Source organism: Eptatretus burgeri, chromosome 1 (assembly GCF_056783735.1).
Source record: "Eptatretus burgeri isolate ZD-2024b chromosome 1, Ebu_testis_v1, whole genome shotgun sequence".
Taxonomy (NCBI): domain Eukaryota; kingdom Metazoa; phylum Chordata; class Myxini; order Myxiniformes; family Myxinidae; genus Eptatretus; species Eptatretus burgeri.
Genome location: NC_140961.1, coordinates 28,595,339 through 28,622,346, shown reverse-complemented (window position 1 = coordinate 28,622,346; position 27,008 = coordinate 28,595,339). Strand labels below are relative to the sequence as shown.

Sequence of the window (27,008 nt, the reverse complement as noted above, 5' to 3'; positions counted from 1 at the left end):
ATTTCCCCCCCAGGAACTCCACCGGGCGACGGGGCTGCCGCGTTCCACCCGAGAGCGATCGAGGAGTCATCCCCGGCACAAGTCGAGGCTCACCAAGAGGATCGGGAGTCTCCCTCAAGTGAAACTTCCATTTACTCCCGGAGAGGTCGACGAATAAGGCCCCCTCGACGACTCAATCTGTAAAGGGGATTATCGGCATTCTCGCTGCTCATGCTCCTATATGCTCATTATATCATATATCGATGCTCATTTCCATGCTCCTACAACTCAAAATAATCACTGCTTGGCATGTATGCTTCTGTAGACCTATTAGTCCGCGTTGCTTGAAATGTATACTCCTATAGTGCTAAAGCAATCATGGTGTGTAAGATGGGCCCCTAGTTACATTTTAAAGGTGGGGAGAATGTGGTGAATTGAGGTGAATTGAGGGACATGACGCGGGATCACATGTTGTGCGTCTCGCGTATAAGGGGAGGTCTCCGCGGCACGAGTGGTTGTCCCCGGGGCATTGCCATTTACATCGGCTGTTCACTTGATGCTCGTTAACTGAAGGTGCTCATTGACTGGTGAGAATGGAGATTATATCGAACTCCGTGCTTACGCGGATTTAGTCTGCAATGATTAATCGCACATGTATACGTTACTGCTTATGTACTCCTAGCTGAACCTGTATTCCCCGGTGTGCCCACAGAAGCGGCTCCAATCAAATGGAATAAAGCCTAAACTCTGAAGGTTCTTCTCTCGCTCTCATTTCATATATGTTGCAGTTATTCTGAATATCATTCTGATGTACCATACTCTGTTTCCAAGCGTTGGTGCTGCCAATTCAGTTTCTTGGAAAAAGGATTATACTGGGTGGTTTGTCATTACCTTCGCAGCAATAGTTAGGGCAGGAATTTGTAATTTGTTCAGGGTGCATTGATAACTCACCTACTCTTCATGAAGGACACAATAGAATCTTTAACATTCACCAAGTACTACCGGCAGGCCAGTTTCACGTCCATTTGAGGAATAGCACATACATTGATGAATTACCCTGCCTGTGAAACTGGGATGACAGTTTATACGTACCTTGGTCGAGATTGGAACCCAGGCTCGACAGCTTAGAGGGGAGTGTGTACACCTTTCGGCCATCTCACCTGCCCCATTGCACTTATAGTGATGATGAAAATAAGCAAGGAATCAGGTGTACATAATTTGTCATCGAGTTATTAGCCCCAACATCTACAGTTGGACATCGCCCAAAACAGAAGCTTATGGAATGGGTCTCCTCTGTCCGTCCACAGCCATATGTAGGACATGTACGGACCAATTTTGTTTCAAACTGGGCACAAAGACAACAAATGATGGTATACATAAGCACATCATTTTGTTTCGAGATTCCAACAAAGATGGCCGACTGGCAGCCATTTTAGTTGCAAAACCCGATGTTTAACACGTCCTCAAACATTTCTCAGACATGCGTCTACCAATCTTGTTCAAACTTGGCATGCAGATAATAAACAATGGCTTACAAATGCACATCTTTCTTTTGAGATCAGATCCAAGATGGCGGAATGGTGGACATTTTGTTACTTCAACGTGTCCCCAACCATTTCTTGAACATGTACGGTCTGATTTTGTTCAAACTTGGCACAAGCACGGTACATGATGGCATACACGTGCACCTCACTTTATTTTGCGATCTGATCAAAGATGGCCGACTGGAAGACTGGCGGCAATTTTGGTTGTAAACATATACATACTGTATATGGGCTCGCCCTTTAACTCCGTACAGCAAAATTACTAAAACGACGGGGCTATGACATGTTACGTCTTTTTCTCCTTGTTTATTCGTGTGTACTACATGAATGACTCAATCAGTGAAGCATTTCTACTGATTCTCTAGTTGGGTGCAATGCTGAAGCAATAGAAAGAGAAAATTTCCCAGCTTTAAGGTTTAGTGATGTGATTGAGGATGCTTTCCCTATTTGTTTGCATTTGTGCATTCATTACACAAACAGTACATCCAATAACTACACAACCAAGCAATCAATAAACACAAAATCTGGAAGTAAGAAAATAAAACATTAAAAAAAAATTAATAAAGTGCAAACTCTTTTCAATAAAAAGGACCAACAAGTCGGTTTCATTTCAATTTTGTTCCCATTTGTAGTTTCATTATCCACTTGTCTGCATTATTGCTCAGCTCCAAAGAAGGAACGTGGCTTTGTCAGCCTGGCGGAAGATGACGGTGAATCTGGTCAACATGCCTCTCTTTTTTTTCTCCCTCCTTTACATATAATCATATCCCCTCACCATGCCATACCCCCCCCCCCCCAATTTTTAATGGTGATATCTTATCTTCGTCTTGTCCTTATTGACGTATAACTTTGTCTCTCCAGCCATGCGATTGCCTTGAATGAATAAAAGAATCAACTTCCACTGCCCTTTTATCAACGACTCAAGCACCATTTCCTGGTGCAGTCCAACCTTACTTTGCACGTTAAATAACCCGTCCTTGCACCCATGGTGGTCTTTGTGAATCCAATGGCATCCTCAGACATAGAAAAGACAATGTGGGTATGGACACCTTAACTACAGCCCTTTCTACAAATGTTTTGCGACACAAATGAGAACAGTAGTCATAAACACAATGAGGGTGGACTCCAGTTCTACTGTGATGAATAACATGAAATTTTGATCAAAAAAAAAAAAAAGAAACAACAAAATGTCCTCAAATCCACAGCTTTGACTCTCACCTGGGTTCAATTCAAGGTAAGACGCCACCCCGTAAGCATTGATAATGTTCTGGAAGGCGTATGTGAATTTATTGGTGCGGAGAAGAGAAGGTGGATTCTCAAATTGAGAATTTAGATGGGAGTAGGTCGCTCTTTCCTGCAAGAATTCCTAGAGAGTGACAGAGATCGAGCGAGGTGGGGGCAGAGGGTCAGTGGGGAGAGAAAAAGAAAACATTAAAAACGTGAATGATAAACAAGAGAAGCAAGAAGAGTAATTCAGGAGACAGGGGCGTGTAAAAGGAAGCATTACAATAAGGGAGATCTTCACACCATGGACAGTGTGTAATTTAAAAGGGGAAATGTGCAATCTGTCACATGGACTTGCAAAAGTTGATACAAGCACAATCATTATCACAGCAGTTTCTGCCTTCAATCTTTCTCAGCACAATTATGAATTTTTTTTTTTTTTTTACATGATCTAAGGCTCGTAGTGAAGTTGCAACACACACACACACACACACACACACACACACACACACACACACACACACACACACACACACACACACACACACACACACACACACCACTGTTAGACCAGAAAAGCACACCCACTGAGCTTGTGGAAGTGCCATCACTTTCCAGGGCACTCTTGGGTACCAGTGATGTCACAATGGTGCTGCTTTTCTCACTGCACTCAGCGGGGCATTTCCTCAGGAGGAATTTCCTCCTCCTCATGGATATCAACGTATGGTCATTTGTCCATGCTCTTATTCTTTTAAATGCTGAGCATCAAGCAAGGAAGCAGCATGTACCATTTTTGAAGTCTCTGGTATGACTTGGCCGGGGTTTGAACCACAGACGTCCCGGACTCGCGGCGAAAGCTCTAAACATTACACCGAGTCTGGTTAAAAAAAAAAAAAATTAAACAAAAAAAAACAAAGGTCAATGTGACGCTTCTGCCAAAACAAAATGAGAACGGCACTCGGTACAGAGTGAAACCTCTGCCAGGCTGAAAAGTTTACGTTTTCTATCCCACCGATGGGCCTGATCTGCATCTACATGGACCCTGAACTAAAATCGAATCGGCTTGTTCTCGTCACTTACCCAACTCATCCACCGAGTTTCGCCCGAATCCGTCCATAACATTTTGAAACATCATGCTGTATATCATTTTTAGACCCATCTCTCAATGGTGAAAAAAAATTGCAGTATCTGGAACCAGATCTTCATTAAAATCAAATCAATTCGTCGTTGTCACACACCCGACCTGCCCACCAAGTTTCTTCCAAATCTGGGAATAACTATTTGAAATATCCTGCTCACAGACAGACAGACAGACAGACAGACAGAGACGTGAAAACATAACCTGTTCCCACCATCAGTGGTGGAAGTAATACAATAAAAACAACCAAACTTAAAGGATGCCATGCAAAGGCAGAAACAGAGACAATTATAAAACTACAGACAAGGCAAAGACATAAATATGTGTGCAATAAGTGAAATTTTCTTCTTATCACTCGATCACATCTCATGTGGTGAACCTAGCATCTCAATAAATGATTGCATCGTGACCCCAATGGAATATGAAAAGACATTTGCACCGAGTCACCAAATCACGTATACAATTCCGGGTCCCCACCAAGTCACGTTTCATTCTCACCGTTGCTTCGAATAGAGCTTCATCGATACAAGGAAGAGCTGAAACTGGAAGCCAGGCCTCACCCACAATCACATTGGGTAAGTCAGAGCGACAAAGAGAAAGAGCGTGGTAGGCTGCCTTGGCTTTCTTAGCCTGTTGTGAGGAGCAGGGAGGATTGGATTAGGTGATGCCAACCAAAACTCAACAGTCCCATCAACACGTACAGATTCGTTCTTCGGACAACTTGAATAAATGACTATCCATCTTTATGAGGCTTGACTGTATAATTAAATGGCAATAGTTATGCAATACAGCACAATCAACATGTTATTTTTTTTTCCTGGTGTCATAATCTATGGTATTGATTGTAGTTGTCACGTCATTAGTGGCAATAGTGAATTTTGTGGAGAATACAATTATGTTATACAGACAAACAAGTGAGCCTTCCAGATGGCACCAACAGTGCAAACTAGCGGCAAGCCGATGGGAACACCGACTCCAATCGGACCTCCGAGCAAGCATCGCAAAACAAGGAACACAACCAATAAGGGAGAACGAACCCCCCAAAAACCCACACCCCCCCCATCTGGCAGCTTGCCCCCAAGAGCTTACAACAGAACCAATGCTCCGTTGAAGGCTCCTAAGGGACAAGTGGTGGTATCACCAGGGGTCAACATTAACGGTTTCCTGACTGTCCGAGGCAATAAATTTTGTTTGCCGGCCAAGTGAAAACTTCAATGAACCTGTGCAAGGGACAGGTAAATTTTACAAGGACGTTTCCTAAACTAGGCATATCTTAACCTTGAACACAGTTGTTCATTTCTGTGCAAAGCCACAGTGAACAGCAGTGACTAAGAGTATCGTTTTAGACCCGATCACCATCGCGCGCCGACGAAAACTTCAAAAAGAGACATCATGGTATCGCCAGACATGTTCACAGCATGAGAACTTTTACATTAATTTGTCACACCGCCAAAACCACAGAGTCCCAAGTTCACATGACGCGTGGCAGGATAACTTATTCAAACAAAGGAAACAAACATTTCGGCTAAAAATGAATAATAATAAAACCATGGGCTGTTTTTGTAAGAATTGAATCACTTATAAATTGTGAGAGGTTTGTTAATTCATACCACTGGCTTAGTAAAAGTGTGTGGCGGCAGTGTGCAAACTACACATCTTCATTATGACTTGAGCAATCTGACAAATGTGGTGATTACCTCCGCCACGGAAGGTGGACGGAGGTTATGTTGTCACCTGTTTGTAGGATACCTCCAAAAGTTATGGAGGAATTTGGATAAAACTTGGTGGACAGGTTGGGTGTTTGACAAGGACGAATCGATTGGATTTTGATGAAGATCCGGATCCAGTTCTGGATACGACAATTATTTAATTTTTAAAGTGATTCTTCACCATTGAGAGATAGGGCCAAAAAGGATATACAAGCACGATATCTCAAAATATTATGGACGGAACTTGGTGGATGAGTTGGGGAGGTGAGAAGAACAAGCTGATTAGATTTTGATTCAGGTCTGGATGCAGATCCGGGCTATCAGTGGGATACAAAATGTAAACTGTTCAGCCTGGTGGAGGTATGCGTTCCACCGACTGCCATTCTCGTTGTTTTTGTTGTCAACGTTGTTTCTTTTTCAAGTTACTTCATGTAGAAGAGTCTTTGAAACATTACACAGAAAGCATTGGATACATTGCTGTTTGTTAAATGTTATTTTTTCACAATTCACTCTAATCCGTGTGATATCTAGCTGAAGTTGGTCCGGTGGGGCTTGGTCTGAGGTTTGAGAACCACGAATAATTGGACAGGTGCAATGGTTGACAAGACAGGTAAAAGCTAAAATGAACCTGTCTGATGGTTAGGTTGGAAAAGAGGTAAGGTTGAGACATGGGTACCGCTCCAGGTAGTTTTGAGCAGCCTCCCACCTTGCCTACCTATGGCAGTTCAAAGTTCAGCAACTCATGACCCACTCAAAAGAGTTTATGATGTTGCAAATTTTGACAGATGCCAGTCAAAATCCTGGCATGCGATCACTTTGAAGGAGTGAAATCATTTTTTTGGAGCACTCCACTGCACAGAATCCATCCATTGGGACCATACTCTTGTGCAGAGCATCGGTGCTGCCGAAGCAGTCTCCTGGGCTATGAGGCACAATCCAAGGCAGGTTGCCTGTTGCCACTCCAACACAGGATACTCAAATGGCTCAATCATCCCAGCAAGCTGGTACTCATTTTGCCGACTTCGGAAGGATGACAGGCCGAGTCAACCCCACCCAGTATTAATTCAACGACCAAGCAAGATTTGAACTCAGGACATTATGATCCCAACCGAGCCACGCCAATCATACAGCCGACACCAGGCATTCACAGAATGGTGTGTGAACTTGTGAACAAAACGTGTCCTCTTCAGCACATAATATCAATTTTCTAATGATAGGCACTGGTTGAGTGTGTTACAGTGATGTAGGTCACGAGTCCATTTTCTGGGGGACTCGGACTCGTACTCGGCCTGATTGCGGCAAAATTTAGTGTACAGTAGAAATAAAAAAATTCTTTTTAGGGTTAGGGTTATGTAATTCAGGTGGGATTAACAAAAAAAAAGAAAAATCATATCACAGTGTGAAGGGGATTTGTACGAGTACAGAAAGTGGTCAGATGTTTTTGTACGACAAAAAATAAACGAATTAGAGCACAAATAAGGAGCAAAAGTCACGATTGTAAAAATGATTTCCCGATGAAATAAGCGACCGAATTGTCTAAATATGGTCATAATCAGTTTATTCGACAGAAGGGAACCCAAAAATATATTTTAAAATAAAAATGAAAAAAACTATTTTTCAAATTTCCTCCTGGAAATCTGGAATTTACTGCATTTTTTTGTGATGTAATATTTCGAAGTTAAACATCTTTATTTAATCTCAAACAGAGATGAAAGTTAACAAGTAAGATTACATTTATCTCTTGCATAAAATATAATAATTAGTCCTTTTAATGTATGATCCGAGGAGGTTTTTTTATAGTTATCTTTGAAAGCGGTACGTAACATTGGACAACTTACTGAAATGCTTTCAATGTTTTTTTGTTTTGTTTTTAAGCCGGTGAAAGCACTGAAATGTCCTTTTTATGAGCTGTTATGGCTAATGTACACAAGTCTCCCGCATCTTACGCCTGGTGTTGGCTTAATGGTTCGGGTGGCGGGCCTTGGATCCTCGGGTCCTGCTCACTTCCCGCTTGGCTGTTGAATTAATACCAGGTGGGGTTGACTCGGCTTATCATCCTTCCGAGGTCGGCAAAATGAGAGCCAGCTTGCTGGTATACTGTGTCGGAGTGGCGACCAGTCCAGGATTGTACCCAATAGCCAAGGAGACTGCACAGCAGTCTCCAACACTGCACAGGGTATGGTCTCAATAATCACCATCACAACCTCCTCCAACTCCTCCCACATCTTCCCAATTACCAAAAAAATGTAACGTTTGTTGACTATCAAGCACTTAAAATTACATTAATTCTTTTCGATAAAATACAACCAAATTTCTCTTTTATTCCTCATTAAAGTTTCATTTTTAATTTAACAATTAACCTCGAGACATGTTGTTGACGTGTGTGTTTCATTTCTATTCGTCAAAATTGTCCGTAGCCGAACATTTATATGTTTAATTAAATTAATTAATTGATAAGTAAAAGGCTGAATAAGGCCTTATATGCTATATCAAGGTGTTGGGAATCGAACTCTTACCACTTTAAATTGTCGTTATTTATTATTATGTGGGGTTTTATTCAATGTGGAATTCTAATTTTAATGGCACGACAGTGTCAAGGGGATGTTGCTGAGAAGTGTGTTTGGTCGCATGAACTTGTATGACATAAAAAAAAAGAAATACAGTGGCTAGGATGTTTGTACCAACAAGGTCACAGCACAATTGAGTTTGCCTGCACAAGTGTGCATGTTTGGGTTCAGAGGTTGGAAAATCCTAAGAAATTAATGGATAGTTCCATGTGCACCAAATTTGGCATACGAGCTGTTAGTAACTAGAGGCAGGTCCAAAGCACAAGAAAAAAAAAATCCTACTAACCATCAACCTCATCCCGATCCCACGTGTTTGTTTTGTTGTACGCATCTTCAAGAGGACATGCAAGTCCCAAGAGGACATGTTTGTATGTTGAATTTCACTTTTATAGACCCTTCAGAGTCTCTGAAACGTAAATGCCTCCTCGCTCCCCCTCTTTCCACACTCCCCCTCTTTCTTCACTCCCCCCTCCTTCCTCACTCCCACACTCCTCCTCTTTCCTCACTCCCCTTCCTTCCTCACTCCCACACTCCTCCTTGCTCCTCCTCCCTCCTTCCTTTCCCAACTATAGCCATTCCACAGCATTGTTAAAAAAAAAAAAAACCCAAAAACAAAAAAGGAACCAGACAGCTGGCCCAGACATATAATGGTTCACCACACTGTGATTGTGGCAACACCAATCTGAGGTTGTAAATGACTGGTGTTTATCGCTCTTGTGCGATTACTCGCTCTGGGAGTTCGTCCTCAAATAACCTTGATCAGCTCGTCCATTTTGGGCCTCTACTCATAATTGACTACGTATACTGGCACACGCACACACGCACGCACACACACACGCGCACACCTCGAGATTGTGCAGGTAATTATGAAGAGATTATGAGATCAAGGCAAAGTTATGTGATGCCTTCTCTAAATGTAAGGGATTGGCAATCCCCGAACAAGGCCCTACATGGCCAATGTCCTGCAGCTTGGTTCTCTCCTCACAAAAATTAAAACTTAAAGACTAATGCAGCATTTCACTGTTAAATACTTGCCAAGTTCTCGGACCATCCACGCAAGAGGGTGTATTCATACCTCCGCTTCTAAAGGCATCGGAGCCATGATGTTTTTGGGTTGTCCGTCCATGCCTGATGATTTTTTTTTTCCCTGCGATAACTTGTGAACCACTGAAGGGATTATTTTTTTTTAACCAAGCTTGGTACAAAGTTGTATTCAGATACAAGGATGAACTGATTAGATTTTGGGGTCAAAGGTCATGTGACCTTTATCCAAAAGTACCGGATTTCTGTTCCCATAACTTGTAGCCTGGTGTTGGCTCAGTGGTTAGGGTGGCTGCTTGGGATCCGAGCGTCCTGAGTTCAAGCCTTGTTGCCCACTGAATTAATTCACCAGCGGGTTGACTCAGCCTGCCATCCTTCCGAGGTCGGCAAAATGAGTACCAGCTTGCTGGGATGACCGAGTCATTCAAGTATCCTGCGTCAGAGTGGCGACCTGTCCAGGATTGTGCCCAATAGCCAAGGAGACTGCTTCGGCAGCACCAACGCTCTGTACAGAGTATGGTCCCAATGGAATGGAATAACTTGTGAACCGCTGAAGGGATTTTGACCATCAAACTGAGCATAAATTTGGATTGTAATATAAAGATGAACTGATTAAGTTTTGGGTTCAAAGGGTCAAAAGCCGAAGGTCACATAACGTTTTATTGAAAATCTGTGCTACTGCAATAACTTATGAACCACTCGAAGGGTTTGAACTATACCTGACACACGTAGGGACTGTTATACAAACATGAACGGATTCAATTTTAGAGTGAACAGGTGAAAAGTGGAAGGTCAAAGGTGAAAGGTGATGCACCCTTTAAAAATCATTTTGCAGACCATAACTCGAGTTAGAAACCTCTAAAGTAGTCTCTTTCTCTGTCTGTGTCTGTCTGGTCTGTCTGTCTCCATTTGATTTTTCATGTGACCTTTCATTGACATCAAACATCACAGTGGGTTGACGTCAGGTGGAGGCATACCCATCAATGCATTCACATAAAATTCAACTTTATAGTTACTTTTAAAACCGTTATTTTAATACACAAGCAGAACAACACTTATGCAAACAATAACACAATACTAGCTAGCAGCCTCACATATGCTCGACCTGTGACAAGCACTTTCTTCAGTGTGCTTCCTCTTTACTAATCACAGCGATGGTTTCCTACAACCTAATCATTCATGGCAATTAATTCAAACTATAATCTCGGTTGGTTGGTTAGTTGGTTGACGTCAAAGATCCCATGGTGCCCTTCCTGAAAATGAGGTGAGCTATCGCTGGGCACCATGAATAAATGACAAATCCCTGCCTGAACCTTGGTCAAATGTCATGGCTGGCATGTTTGCCAGTTTGCCAGATAAACGTATGCCAGTTTGTGAATTGGGTCAAGATTCCCAGAAGAATGTGGAAATAATTGTGGCCATTAAAGAATGATGATAATATTTTTCCATCTTAAACAGTTAGGTGGTCTCTGTCTTCTACCACCTACTTTCTTGTCTTGAATCCTCTTATCTTTCCATGCTTTGTAGCCCCCCCCCACGCCGCCCCCGCAACCACTCCCCCCAGGTTTATGCATAGCAAATCCGTCCATCATCAACCCCATTCTGGTGAAACTCCCAAAAATCTAGAATCACTGCTCACATCTACTCAATTGTTCCTCTTTTCTTGCCTGTGGAAGAAACTTGGCTTTCCAGTTGTGACAGCAATTTCTCTCTCTTGCCTTTTCTTGCCTGTTCTTGCCTTTTCCACTTGCCTGTGGAACCAACTTTCACATTCTCTTTAATCTAATTCTTTCCCCCAAAAGTCTTTAGGACAGCTGCTCACCACCAGCTCAGATCATCCCTCATCCAAAATCATGATCTTTTTTACCCCCATTATCCCCTCTCCTTCACCACCAAGCCCACCTCCTTCCAAATTTCCAGCTTTTCCTCTCTGAGAGTTTGCTTCTGTATCCATCTTGTCCACCTCATGTCTCTCTTACACCCCTCATTCCTCCCCACACTGATTATAATATAATCAAATAATTATTTGTCCAAGTCTCCCTCTATTTTGTCCTTCAACCCTGGTGGTGGTGTTTCCACCTATATCTACTGTTCTTTTTGTTCTGATGCATCCTGATCCATTCAGCGTTTTAGCTCTTCAATGAGCCTCGACTCTGTATGCAAAAAAACAAAAAAAAAAAACAAAAAAAAAAAAAATCGAAAAATTAACTGCCATTCGCATGGTGAGAAAACGCACATCCAGATTAACCCCTCTCCCTCCCCCCTGGCCGCTCGCCAGCATCCCCCTAGGCCTAGAACCTCCTGGTTGGAAGCGGGTGCTTCTGGTCAGTTAAAATTAATCTTTTGGGTTGTCTGTGTCAAGCAAGTATGAAATACTAATATGGTGTTTTACCAGAAAAAAAACCATACACAAAGTATCAATACAGTTTAGCAGCAGTTTAAAAAAACACAGCAGAATGTCCAATGATGCAAACATATTTACAGGCTAATCAGTGAATATTACACAATAACTTGACAAGCAACAACTACTATTATATAACAACATACTGTGACCACAAGGAAGTTAGATGGTCATTTCCATGATGTGGAGAGTCATCGATTACACAAAAGGAAATAAAAGCTAAGGCATAGGCAACAATTAACGAGTGGTGCGAATTAGTCCGACCTGAACGAGCCAGCCCCACACCACACTGCCAGCTTGAATCAGTAGCTGATGTCGATACTGCTCTGTTTGTGTCAAAACCTATGAGACAGAAAGACAATAAAACAAAAGAATATACAATAAGAGTTCCCTTCCGAGGAACTTCAAAGCAGGCTGAGGCCATTAAACCCATAAATCCTGTGCAATGATTACCAACGTATGGTTGTTTGTATGTGCTGCAGCCTTCATAAATGCCCAGCATCAAGGAAGGCTGGAGCACGTACCATTTATAAAGTCTTTGGTATGACAACTGGAGTTTGAACCACCGACCTCCCAAACTCAGAGCAAACGCTCTAACCATTACGCCGTCGAGTCTGGTTTTTACTTTTAATTAAAAACAAAAAGTAAATTGCATTCACAAGTAAAAATATTTCAAGAAAAAAAAGAAAAAGTAATTACAAATGGTGTGTATATATATATATATATATATATATATATATATATATATATATATATATATATATATATATATATATATATATATATATATATATATATATATATTAATGACTATCCAAATGAAACCACCATGAAACAGGCCCAATTGATATCACTATGGGATTAAAGGATTTTGTATTTTTTTTTTTTTGCATTTCACCAATTGGACCAGTGGAGGAAGTCTAAGATGGCGAGCATATTGTGCAGACATAATGGGCCAAACAGCTTTCACCATGCGCCTTAATTCACTTTTATGATCTCCGCCTCACCGTCTTGATCTCAGAAACTTGGCTTTCCAGTTGTGACAGCAATTTCTCTCTCTCAGTCAGGGATTCGGGACATTGGAGGATTCGTCCGTGAAAGCTTGTGTGAGGGAGATATAAAAAGAGTGAGAGAATCATCATCGAGTGAAATCTGTTATAATCAAAAATTCATTCTTACTTTTTATTTGGACAAAAAACCCCCCCAGTCTTTTGACATTTCACTTCACAACCCACTCCTGAAAGGAGAATGAACAAATGAAATAATTAATGGAATGAATGAATGCAGCACAAACATACAATGAAGGGTGAGACAAAAAATTAAGATCGACAATATTTTGGGTCGTTGGTGCGAGAGCAACGTTTGCATCACGCCAAATGACCATTTAGGGGAGTATCTACGGAGGGTATCCGTGCAACCCCCCCTCCCCCACCACCCCCAGGACTCTACCAAACAAACTTTTTTAGCTTCCTTTTATGGTCCTATTACACATTTGAGATGTTAACAAAAAAAATTCCCGGCACTCTGGCGATATACCAAGATGGCGTCCAAAATGGGTAAAATCATAGAATACGGTATATAACAAATCAAAAATGTGGCAAATTGGAAAAATAATCATTGCGATTTGGTTCCTGATCATTAGTTACTAGTTTCTGATCATTGGCTGTATACTGCTTTCTGCATTTTGGGTGGTATTGGGCCTCTGATGCAAACAAATCAAATCCACGGATTCGCCTTAAGAGCCACTCAGGATTGTTCTCTTCTGCTATTTGCAGCACTTTCTGCCATCCATCACGTTCAAATGAAGAGATGCCTTCCTTTGTGCCGATGCTTGCCTTTTCCACATGGATTCGGCCTTCAGTATTGCAGAAAATACAATCAGGTTCAAAAATGATCTTTTCTGATGCTTTCTTGTGTTTTACCCTTCCTTCTTGGCTGGTAGATGGTCCAGGAGCTTCAGGATCGTTAGATGGTTTACTAGCTGTTAATCTATGTAGGTTCAGGTTAAATCTTTGGTAACATCCTCGGTGATAGCACTCGTTCTCCTGGATCTCATCAGGAATGCCCTGACAGATATCCGTCATTCGATATGAAGAGCCTGGTGGTTCAGCTAAGCGACGATCCCGTATATTTTTGAGAAGTTCCAATCTATCATTTGGATTCGCCAAGTCTGAAAAATATGTGAACGATCCATGATTTATTCCAGACATATGAATAACACAATGTTCCCGTTTGCGTTTTCTTTCCATTTCAACAACTTTCTTTTGACAATTACATTAAACTATTTCTTGCTTGTCTGACATCTTGATCTTGACTAGCTAATCTAACCTGGAAAGAGAAAAAGAACTACACATAAAAAGATCAGTACACATAATACTTGAGTGTATGTAAATATTCAAAGTGCATCTGGGTGTGTATAGGGGCGTTTGTGTGGGTGGGGGTGTGTGGGGGTGGCTGGTTGTGTGTTTTCTGGCTTTCAAATTGTCCGCCATCTTCAATTCCAAGTACGATAACAATAATAAACATCCTTGATAAGAATTACAAGACAACTATTCCATGGTTCTGTCACTCTTATTATTTCATTAATGATTATTTGAATCTGAGATTTGATATTTACTCGGCTTTTACCATTTATAAAACCATTTTGAACTCCATCTTGGATTTTATGGATGGCAACAAAACATAAATCACCACATAGGCCGATTAGTTTCTAATAATCAGGAGCATATATCACAATAAATCAAAATATTGATTTACTGAATATTATTCTTAGTTTCAGGCTGTTATATACAATTTTTATTTTTTATGCTTTTGCCTATTGTGGTGGCCATCTTGGAATTTAAGCATTGTAACAAAATTCAATCACTAAGTATTAGTTACTAATGATGAGAAACATTATTCCAATGAATTATAATTTATAATTTTGTCACAGTTTTTGGCTGTTATATATAATTTTCTATGATTTTGCATATTTTGGTGGCCATTTTGGATTTTTAAAAATGGCAACAAAGCCCAATTATCAGAAACAAGTAACTAATGATCAGGAACCAAATCCCAGTGATTATTTTTCCAATTTGCCACATTTTTGAGATGTTATATACGTACCGTATTCTATGATTTTACCCATTTTGGACATCGCCAGATTGCCGGGAAAGTTTTTTTTGTTAGCATCTCAAATGTGTTATAAAAAAGTTGGTTTGGTAGAGTCCTGGGGGAGGGGGGTGCACGGATACCCTCCGTAGATACTTGACTAATTCATGTGGAAAGACAATTCAAAGTGCTCAGAAGTACAACTTTAAGGCCAATGGACCCTTAGAGAAGCATCCATGGTTAAATTTTCAAAAGAAAAGTAAAATGTATATATTATCTGTTTATAGGAACACTACATCATTTTTATTTCTTCTTCTCCTTTAATGGCCCCAATTATTCCCATCTTGTGCGGTTGGTCAGGAGAGGCCCAAGTTATTCTGTAACGGGCTGGCCAAACCTGACGTTCGACTGGCAGGGATTTCCAATTTGTTCAGGGTACTGGCAATAACTTATCCACTTTTCACGAAGGACACCACAGGCTCTTTAACGGCCACCAATGCCCCCAGTGCTTGTCGATGTGTCTGCTGGAGTAACGTTATTCTGACGCGAGGCACAAAGCTTCGCACTGCATGTGAAAAACCAGGCTAGACGGCTCAGCGTGCACATTCCTCTCGGTCTAGGCTCTCCTGCCAGCTCAAAACTCAGGTTTATTTAAAGATTTGAAATATAAAGTAAAAAAAAAAAACACAAGTGCAAGAGAGCTACTTCACCAAATACTCAATAGTCTCTTCCCAAAAGTATTAATGGTGAAAATCTGGGGATTACAAAGGATAGACAAGATAATTCATGCCTTCTTGTCATGTGAAATAACTTCACTGAACAAACAAATTACTTTGTATTCAAAGATCTAATATCATGTGAATATTGCCAAGTGAATCAAAAGACAGAAAGAGAAGTACAAGCAAACCATGACAAAGAATGGTGATAAACTCTGGAGTGGAATGAAAAATTGTGCAACGTAAAGTACCCTTGGCAAATTTTTTGAACCTTTTCCCCGATTCGTTCACCCCAGTATGAAATCATGAAAACAGAACGCTTCACTGGCTTCTCCTGGAGAAAGAGAAGGAGAAGGACAGGGACAGAGAGAGAGAGAGAGAGAGAGATATATGCATGGGACAGAACAAGGTGGGCTTGAGAAAAACAAGCTTCTCTCACCCACACTGCCCACAATAATCGTCCACTCGCAAGCAATTAATTTGACGCAAAAATTTCCCATAAAATACAGCACCATATGCTCGACTTACGGTCTGGGAAGCGACGAAGGTCTGAGGGAGCTCCTCGTGGTGAAGGAAGCTGAATCCGCAGCAGCATCGCCAAAGTAAGAGCTCAAACGATGGAATACGAGCTGTGGCTATTATGCCGTACACAGAGCTGACAGGATTAGGAAAATGATATGGGAAGTTCACACAACACAACGTATTCACAAATAGATGCAAAACGTATGCAATTTTTCACTGTCACACATTCACTGAAAAACCAACCTCATTCGAATCCCTTCAGATGGCTCCGGGCTGGGGGAGCTACAGGTCTGGATGAGCAGGCATAAAGACACAGAAATTGCAAGGTTAAGAAGCAAAAAAATAAAATAAAATAACCTCCCGAGGAGGAGAAGAAGAATATTGTTACGGTTGTGGAAATTCGCATTACACCATAAAGAGTCCTCAGGTGAGATATATCGATAAGTCCATGTGGAGTTAGCCCAAACCCGTTGTATAGAGGGAATTTATGTGATCCATCCGGGCTGCGACGCTTTGAGTTAGCCATTTTTCTGTTCTATCTTTTATTTCAAACAAACAGCATCTCAACAACCACGCCATCCCCACCACAGCGCCAACCACACTACAACCACGCCACCTCCACCACTGACGCTACCACATCTGCGCCATTCAATAAGCACCATGCGGTCACGATTTCCGCGGAAGAACAAAAACCACCAACGATGCTTGTGGGCTTTTCCCGCCATTTTTCCTCGCGCTTGGTGTGAAGGAAGGGGGAAGGGCAGCTCGCCGCCAATTGGTGGAGGAACAGCGTGAGGCGGTCGGGGTGAGGGAACGCCCCTTTTCGAGAACCTTCTCGAAGGAGGGTGGAGCCGAAAACGGGGCGGGGCGAATGGGCGGAGCCGGCCCCTACAAAAGGGACGAATGAGTTGGTTCGGGGGTTTTTTGGTTGGTTGCTCGGTTGGTTCGGAGTTGTGTGGAGTTCGAAGTGAGCCTTCTGGTTCGGGTCGCGAGCTCGTGGTTCCTGCCCTGTTCGGCGATCCTCGCGTGGGCCCTGGGACCCCGTGCACGAGCGTGGGAAGTAGCGCCGAACGAGCCCCGTCCGTTCCCCCAAGAGCCCCGTCCGAGCTGTCGGGCGGACGACGCGAGCTACGCGCGGGAGAAGGACTCGACGCGCCCAGGGAAGTCGCGACTTCCCTTTTCTTTTGGGGTTTTGTGTAAATGTCTGTGGGTGGCGCCAGTCCGTAAAGTAGAACTGTGTAAGTGTTGCCGTGTGTAAGTCTTATTCGGTATTAACTCTGTGTCGTTCTTGCTTTTGTTTCTTTTGCACGAAAACTGTATGGCTGTATATACGTGCTTGCTTTGTGTCTGTGTGTGTGAATAAAGTGCTGCTTGTTGAACTGTTTTCCCGCTTCGCTTCGTCTTTTTTTTTATTGAACCTCAATCTTGCATCACGTAAGGGGTTCGTAGTGGGTTTAAAACGCCTGGTAATGAATCGGAACCGTCAAGGCCGACGATAACTCCGCTCGGTTATCCCTGTAATACGGAACGAACCGCTTAAGCGGTTCGTGTCCGGGGTCGGCCTGTGGCGTGGTACGATCGCCCGGTCGACCACTCGCGCAGGTACTTAGGTAGGTCGAATTTGGCAGGCAATTGGCACGATCGTGGTGAGGTTAAACCCCCACCCATGACTAGCTCCTGGCGTTGTTCCGAGAGGGTCACGACTGAATTTTCTGTTCCGGTGGGCGAGGCGGCCGCCATTTGAGTTTCGCGGCCGATCACACGCTGGCGGGCGCGAATTCGCAACAATATATACAATTGTGGGTATGACGCCTTAGCACGAGTGACCGCAATACCCAGCATGCATTGCGGAGCGTGGGTGCAACACCATGGCACGAGTAGTTGAATTTGCAAACTTGAGGAATGGGGAACAATTAATTTTTAAGCAGGAAGAATTGAAAAATCTTTAAAAGGCAAAAATGAAGATGGTGTGTGTTGTTTGGGTTACCAGGGGTGTCAAGAATGAGCTTAAAGCTCCAAGTAAACCCTGGTATTCGATCAGACGTGTGAGGTCTGCTGTGAAAGAGGTGCAGTTCCGAGTCACTTCTTGAAGCTCTTGCTGCAGAGACTCAGCTCGACTCTTAGGGAAGGGGAGGAGTGGAAGGGGGAGAGAAAATTGCAAAATACCACACTGTGTACACCTCAAAGCACCAACATATCATTTTTCACCAAATACATGTACACTACATGGCCAAAAGTATGTGGACACCTGCTCGTCCAACATTTCATTCCAAAATCATGGGCATTAACATGGAGTTTTACCTTTATTTACCTTTTCATCCAGCCCCAGGTCCCAGGGAGGGGCAGATTGGGATGAGGATGGGTGGGCGGGAGGGAATTATAATCGCACTTGCAACTTCTTGCCACATGGTGATCACTGATCAGAACTACCAAGTTTGGTGAATTTCTGCCCAACCGTTTAGGAGATAGTGAGACAGACAGAGACAGACAGAGACAGACAGACAGACAGACAGACAGACAGACAGATAGAGCAGATCACAATATCCCCTCGTTTTTTTTTTAAAGCGTGGAGATAATTAAATGCACCTGTATGTCAAGGGCATCTCTCGGAGATGGAGCTTTGGGTGACACTTCATCCTCCAGCACAGTCACTCCCTCCTTCATCACTTCTTCATACAGATATCCTGTTGAAACATCGAAAAAACAGCTCAGTTCATCTTGAAACAGGGAAGCATCACCATTTCAGTCAAATAAATTCCTCATTCATTCTCGAGACCACGGTGGTGTCTTGTACCTTTGTATTTTTAGCATGATGCTGCTAACACTTGTTCAAAACATTTCCTGACGGTGGTCAAGAGTCCAGTGTTTTTTGTTTTTCTCCCAGTTGCCATTTTACGACGACAGGTCATTATAAAACCTGTTGTGCAGTCAAATCACATCGACCCTTATTATTATGAACGGGATCGATGATCATGCAAAGAAACCATTTTTTTTTCTTTCCGAAATGGCCATCTTAGCTCGAGCCCTTCTCAAAAGCAACAAAAAGCTTTTGTCACAGCAACGACGGGTATGCACTTACTCAAGGTATGCTCCAGATTATCATAGCGAAGGATCTCACCAACAAACTTCCGCTTAAAGCTGCTCACTCCAGGGTTCAACTGCAAAACAGGCCAAAGCAACCTTACCGTTTTGCTCTACCAAGATCAGACCCCTTTTCAAGGTCCATTTAGACTTTTGAGTGGATATCACTGTCAGCCAGAAGATAAGGACAATAACCAGAGGTTCGTGAGGGACTGCTTACATCGCGTAGTTCAACCAGTCCCTTTTCTCCAATCTGACACATGCACGGATAGGCTCCAGCGCTGGGCAGCAAAAGCTGGATCAAGGCCAGTGGTGTACTTCGAAAAGACATTTTGTTCCTTGATGGAAATAAAAAAGAAATGGAACAATAAAAATGAAGTTCAAGGAAGAAAGGTTGAACTTTATATATATATCCAAAATAAGTAAATAATAACAAGATGGTATTCGTAGAATGCTTACCCCGTGCAGTCTTGAGAAGGACTTGATGCGAGCAGCGGAGCCAAAGGGGGAGGGCAGGCAGGGTAACGACCCCAGGGCCTGGACCTAATAAATAGGGGCTTGTAATTATGCCTTCAATTATTTGTTTCATATAATGATTGTTTGTGATGACAAATCACTGGGGACAACTATATTTTGTGTCTCCATCCAAACCACTCGGGGTGATTCCCCAGGATGTCATTAGCATGGACAGTGACACCCTCCCTGGTAAAATAAACTACTGTGGGAACGATTTACATGATCACAACCACGATGATGACGTAATGATGTAGATGAACACAAATCTGCATGCAGGTGAGTGTAATTGGCCAGGTTACATTGTGTTTTGTTACACACTGCCTGTGTCTGTCTTGGTGTGTGTGTGTGTGTGTGTGTGTGTGTGTGTGTGTGTGTGTGTGTGTGTGTGTGTGTGTCTGAGTGGGTGTGTGTGTGTGTGTGTGTGTGTGTGTGTGTGTGTGTGTGTGTGTGTGTGTGTGTGTGTGTGTGTCTGAGTGTGTGTGTGTGTGTGTGTGTCTGAACCAACCTTTTATAACGGTCTACATTTGTGGCAAAACGATTTTTACCTCGCTACCTAAGGTGGGTGGAGGTTATGTTTTCATACCTGCCTGTCTGTCATCCTGTACACAGAAAGACGGACAATCTCACAAAGTTGTGGATGGGTTTGTACGAAATTTGGTGGAGGTTCGGTGTGTAACAAGGAAGAATTTTTGAGATTTCGGTGAAGATCCGGATTCGAGAATATTTGAAGTGATTCTTCACCTTTGAGAGATCGGACCAAAAACGATATATAACACGATATCTCAAAGTTGTGGATGGATTCGGACGAAACTTGTTGGACATGTTTGGTACGTGAGGACGACGAATCAATTCGATTGTGGTGAAGATCGGAATCTAGACACGGATCCGAGAATTTTCTTAACTAATAAAGCTATTCTGCATCATTGAGAGATGGGGCCACAAACGATGTACAGCATGATATTTCAAAATGTTGTGGATAAGTTACGACAAAGATAGGTTGAGGAGTGAGGTGTGGGACGAGAACAAGCCGATTTGATTTTGGTTACGGTCCGATCTCGATTCAGCCCATCAGTAGGTTACAGAATGTAAACTGTTCCTCCTGGTGGAGGTGTGTGCTCCGAGTGTCGTTCTAGTTATGACGTAAATAAGAACTTTTTAGCTCGCCTGTTCGAAGAACAGAGAGCTACAGCGATACCCCCGGCATCAGCGTGAAAATGTTAAAAGTTTTGGTGTGTTATTTTTTCCTTTCTAATGTTTTTATACGATATATGTATATGTATATATGTCAGGGCGTATTACGTGTCCTCGGTCCGTCTGTCTGTCTGTGTCTGTCTGTCCATCAGTTCCTGTCCGCACTCTAACTCCCAAAGTTTTCAACTTTCACGTTTCATATGTGGTACATAGGTACAGACTGTGGAGACGGTGTGTCGCGACATACGCTCGTCATCTAAAGTGGTTGCCATGGCAACCAGGATGCCGTTTTCCATGTAGTAGCACAATTCTGTATATACCTTCTTGTTCGGGCGTATATTGTGCTGACTTGTGCTCTTGTTACAGATTACAATATACAAATACATATATTGCTTTAAAATTATTTAGATCAGACTTCACTGCAATGCTTTATAAAAAATATTAATTATTAGACGAGTCTTTTAAAAACGATTAATGTATAAACAGGCGAGCATTGGGTGGCTTTGACACCAACTCTGGTTACAACTGTCTGCATTTGTGGTAAGAGTTTACACACACACACACACACACACACACACACACACACACACACACACACACACACACACACACACACACACACACACACACACACACACACACACACACACACACACACACACACACACACACACACACACACACACACCTTCCTCTCCACAATCACCCTCTCTCCTCCCTCCTCGATAACTGATGGTTAGAGATCGATCAGGTTGTATGAAAACAGTAAAGACTTGAAATCTGAAGCAATTTGATGGACTTCATGACTTTGCTTGTCATGGGAAGGAAGCTCACTGGCCGATAGCTGGTCGGGTTTGTTTTTGCATCCTCATTGTGGACGGAGTAATGTTTGTGGATTTGCATACAGAGGGGAAGTGGAAAAAGGAGGACATACTGAATATGGCAGGTGGAGAGGGAACGAGGATGGAGTAGGGTTTGAGAACATGAACTCCACCACGGCAGACTCAAAACCAGACAGAACTTCCACTTCCTCTCCACCACAATCACCATCACCGCAATCATCGTTCTCTACTCTCTCCACCACCCTACCCTCTAACCTCACCATCATCACAACCATCGTTCTCTACTCTCTCCACCACCCTACCGTCTAACATCACCATCATCACAACCATCGTTCTCTACTCTCTCCACCACCCTACCCTCTAACATCACCATCATCACAACCATCGTTCTCTACTCTCTCCACCACTCTACCCTCTAACATCACCATCACCATCGTTCTCTACTCTCTCCACCACCCTACCCTCTAACATCACCATCACCATCGTTCTCTACTCTCTCCACCACCCTACCGTCTAACATCACCATCATCACAACCATCGTTCTCTACTCTCTCCACCACCCTACCCTCTAACCTCACCATCACCATCGTTCTCTACTCTCTCCACCACCCTACCCTCTAACCTCACCATCACCATCACCATCGTTCTCTACTCTCTCCACCACCCTACCCTCTAACCTCACCATCACCACAACAATCGTTCTCCATCTCTCCACCACCCTACCCTCTAACATCACCATCACAACCATCGTTCTCCACTCTCTCCACCACCCTACCCTCTAACATCACCATCACAACCATCGTTCTCCACTCTCTCCACCACCCTACCGTCTAACATCACCATCATCACAACCATCACTCTCTACTCTCTCCACCACCCTACCGTCTAACATCACCATCACCACAACCATCGTTCTCTACTCTCTCCACCACCCTACCCTCTAACATCACCATCACCACAACCATCGTTCTCTACTCTCTCCACCACCATCACCACAACCATCGTTCTCTACTCTCTCCACCACCCTACCATCTAACATCACCATCACCATCACCATCACCACAACCATCGTTCTCTACCTCTCTCCACCACCCTACCGTCTAACATCACCATCACCACAACCATCGTTCTCTACCTCTCTCCACCACCCTACCGTCTAACCTCACCATCACCACACCCATCGTTCTCAACCACTCTCCACCACCCTACCCTCTAACATCACCATCACCACAACCATCGTTCTCTACTCTCTCCACCACCATACTCTCTAACATCACCTTCACCACAACCATCGTTCTCTACTCTCTCCACCACCCTACCGTCTAACATCACCATCACCACAGCCATCGGTCTCTACCTCTCTCCACCACCCTACCCTCTAACATCACCATCACCACAACCATCGTTCTCTACTCTCTCCACCACCCTACCGTCTAACATCACCATCATCACAACCATCGTTCTCTACTCTCTCCACCACCCTACCCTCTAACATCACCATCACCACAACCATCGTTCTCTACTCTCTCCACCACCATACTCTCTAACATCACCATCACCACAACCATCGTTCTCTACTCTCTCCACCACCCTACCGTCTAACATCACCATCATCACAACCATCGTTCTCTACTCTCTCCACCACCCTACCGTCTAACATCACCATCATCACAACCATCGTTCTCTACTCTCTCCACCACCCTACCCTCTAACATCACCATCACCACAACCATCGTTCTCTACTCTCTCCACCACCATACTCTCTAACATCACCATCACCACAACCATCGTTCTCTACTCTCTCCACCACCCTACCGTCTAACATCACCATCACCACAACCATCGTTCTCTACCTCTCTCCACCACCCTACCCTCTAACATCACCATCACCACAACCATCGTTCTCTACTCTCTCCACCACCCTACCGTCTAACATCACCATCATCACAACCATCGTTCTCTACTCTCTCCACCACCCTACCCTCTAACATCACCATCACCACAACCATCGTTCTCTACTCTCTCCACCACCATACTCTCTAACATCACCATCACCACAACCATCGTTCTCTACTCTCTCCACCACCCTACCGTCTAACATCACCATCATCACAACCATCGTTCTCTACTCTCTCCACCACCCTACCGTCTAACATCACCATCATCACAACCATCGTTCTCTACTCTCTCCACCACCCTACCCTCTAACATCACCATCACCACAACCATCGTTCTCTACTCTCTCCACCACCATACTCTCTAACATCACCATCACCACAACCATCGTTCTCTACTCTCTCCACCACCCTACCGCCTAACATCACCATAACCACAACCATCGCTCTCTACCTCTATCCACCACCCTACCCTCTAACATCACCATCACCACAACCCTCGTTCTCTACTCTCTCCACCACCCTACCGTCTAACATCACCATCATCACAACCATCGTTCTCTACTCTCTCCACCACCCTACCCTCTAACATCACCATCACCACAACCATCGTTCTCTACTCTCTCCACCACCATACTCTCTAACATCACCATCACCACAACCATCGTTCTCTACTCTCTCCACCACCCTACCGTCTAACATCACCATCATCACAACCATCGTTCTCTACTCTCTCCACCACCCTACCCTCTAACATCACCATCACCACAACCATCGTTCTCTACTCTCTCCACCACCCTACCGTCTAACATCACCATCACCACAACCATCGTTCTCTACCTCTCTCCACCACCCTACCCTCTAACATCACCATCACCACAACCATCGTTCTCTACTCTCTCCACCACCCTACCGTCTAACATCACCATCATCACAACCATCGTTCTCTACTCTCTCCACCACCCTACCCTCTAACATCACCATCACCACAACCATCGTTCTCTACTCTCTCCACCACCATACTCTCTAACATCACCATCACCACAACCATCGTTCTCTACTCTCTCCACCACCCTACCGTCTAACATCACCATCACCACAACCATCGTTCTCTACTCTCTCCACCACCATACTCTCTAACATCACCATCACCACAACCATCGTTCTCTACTCTCTCCACCACCCTACCCTCTAACATCACCATCACCACAACCATCGTTCTCTACTCTCTCCACCACCATACTCTCTAACATCACCATCACCACAACCATCGTTCTCTACTCTCTCCACCACCCTACCGTCTAACATCACCATCATCACAACCATCGTTCTCTACTCTCTCCACCACCCTACCCTCTAACATCACCATCACCACAACCATCGTTCTCTACTCTCTCCACCACCATACTCTCTAACATCACCATCACCACAACCATCGTTCTCTACTCTCTCCACCACCCTACCGTCTAACATCACCATCACCACAACCATCGTTCTCTACTCTCTCCACCACCATACTCTCTAACATCACCATCACCACAACCATCGTTCTCTACTCTCTCCACCACCCTACCGTCTAACATCACCATCACCATCGTTCTCTACCTCTCTCCACCACCCTACCCTCTAACATCACCATCACCACAACCATCGTTCTCTACTCTCTCCACCACCATACTCTCTAACATCACCATCACCACAACCATCGTTCTCTACTCTCTCCACCACCCTACCGTCTAACATCACCATCATCACAACCATCGTTCTCTACTCTCTCCACCACCCTACCCTCTAACATAACCATCACCACAACCATCGTTCTCTACTCTCTCCACCACCATACTCTCTAACATCACCATCACCACAACCATCGTTCTCTACTCTCTCCACCACCCTACCGTCTAACATCACCATCACCACAACCATCGTTCTCTACCTCTCTCCACCACCACAACCATCGTTCTCTACTCTCTCCACCACCATACTCTCTAACATCACCATCACCACAACCATCGTTCTCTACTCTCTCCACCACCATACTCTCTAACATCACCATCACCACAACCATCGTTCTCTACTCTCTCCACCACCCTACCGTCTAACATCACCATCATCACAACCATCGTTCTCTACTCTCTCCACCACCCTACCCTCTAACATAACCATCACCACAACCATCGTTCTCTACTCTCTCCACCACCATACTCTCTAACATCACCATCACCACAACCATCGTTCTCTACTCTCTCCACCACCCTACCGTCTAACATCACCATCACCACAACCATCGTTCTCTACCTCTCTCCCCCCCCCTACCCTCTAACCTCACCATCACCACAACCATCGTTCTCTACTCTCTCCACCACCATACTCTCTAACATCACCATCACCACAACCATCGTTCTCTACTCTCTCCACCACCCTACCGTCTAACATCACCATCATCACAACCATCGTTCTCTACTCTCTCCACCACCCTACCCTCTAACATCACCATCACCACAACCCTCGTTCTCTACTCTCTCCACCACCATACTCTCTAACATCACCATCACCACAACCATCGTTCTCTACTCTCTCCACCACCCTACCGTCTAACATCACCATCATCACAACCATCGTTCTCTACTCTCTCCACCACCCTACCCTCTAACATAACCATCACCACAACCATCGTTCTCTACTCTCTCCACCACCATACTCTCTAACATCACCATCACCACAACCATCGTTCTCTACTCTCTCCACCACCCTACCGTCTAACATCACCATCACCACAACCATCCTTCTCTACCTCTCCCCACCACCCTACCCTCTAACATCACCATCACCACAACCATCGTTCTCTACTCTCTCCACCACCATACTCTCTAACATCACCATCACCACAACCATCGTTCTCTACTCTCTCCACCACCCTACCCTCTAACCTCACCATCACCACAACCATCGTTCTCTACCTCTCTCCACCACCCTACCCTCTAACCTCACCATCACCACAACCATCGTTCTCTACCTCTCTCCACCACCCTACCCTCTAACCTCACCATCACCACAACCATCGTTCTCTACCTCTCTCCACCACCATACTCTCTAACATCACCATCACCACAACCACAACCATCGTTCTCTACTTCTCTCCACCTTCTCCCCCTTAAAACATCACTACCACAACCATCAATGCCGGCATCTCTCAAACACTCGCCGACCACACCCAACAACACTCACTAGTTACTAACTTCCCCCATTAAATTCTACTTAACTCTCCCCCACACAGAACCAATTCGCCCTTTCATGTCGCGCACTCTACAAACTTACATTCACCATTTCCTTCAGGAATCTCATTCCCTTTTCCATTCCACGATTCCAATTCAGCGACTTGAACAAATCTCCAAGACTCCAAGTTATCTTAACTTCCCGGTAAATCCCACCAAACTCCCACTCAACATGTTACACTAAAACATCGTATTTATTCCTCATCTTTTGTTAAAAATTCCTTTTCTTCCAGCGTCTCAGGTATCCATTACGCGATCTCTGATTCGCCGTGTCCAC

At 43.9% G+C, this 27,008-nt stretch overlaps 1 protein-coding gene across 3 annotated transcripts in view; it reads right to left on the bottom strand.

Moving 5' to 3' along the window:
* LOC147034123 (V-type proton ATPase 116 kDa subunit a 2-like) overlaps positions 1-27,008 on the bottom strand; it is a 56,800-nt gene that overhangs the window by 29,699 nt on the left and 93 nt on the right. Inside the window, exons 1-13 of one of the 3 annotated variants that reach the window (XM_085876779.1) lie at positions 26,775-27,004; positions 19,472-19,555; positions 19,233-19,350; positions 19,011-19,089; positions 18,518-18,615; positions 17,919-18,050; positions 16,175-16,221; positions 15,938-16,064; positions 15,661-15,743; positions 12,611-12,704; positions 11,868-11,945; positions 4,384-4,515; positions 2,742-2,889 (exon numbers count right to left, since the gene is read on the bottom strand). In XM_085876779.1, the coding sequence (XP_085732905.1) occupies positions 2,742-2,889; positions 4,384-4,515; positions 11,868-11,945; positions 12,611-12,704; positions 15,661-15,743; positions 15,938-16,064; positions 16,175-16,221; positions 17,919-18,050; positions 18,518-18,615; positions 19,011-19,089; positions 19,233-19,350; positions 19,472-19,555; positions 26,775-26,776 (1,222 nt within the window). In that variant the 5' untranslated portion in view covers positions 26,777-27,004. Of the gene's footprint in view, positions 1-2,741; positions 2,890-4,383; positions 4,516-11,867; positions 11,946-12,610; positions 12,705-15,660; positions 15,744-15,937; positions 16,065-16,174; positions 16,222-17,918; positions 18,051-18,517; positions 18,616-19,010; positions 19,090-19,232; positions 19,351-19,471; positions 19,556-26,774; positions 27,005-27,008 lie in introns of those variants that run through there. The other 2 variants (XM_085876793.1, XM_085876785.1) reach the window with 2 other exon arrangements.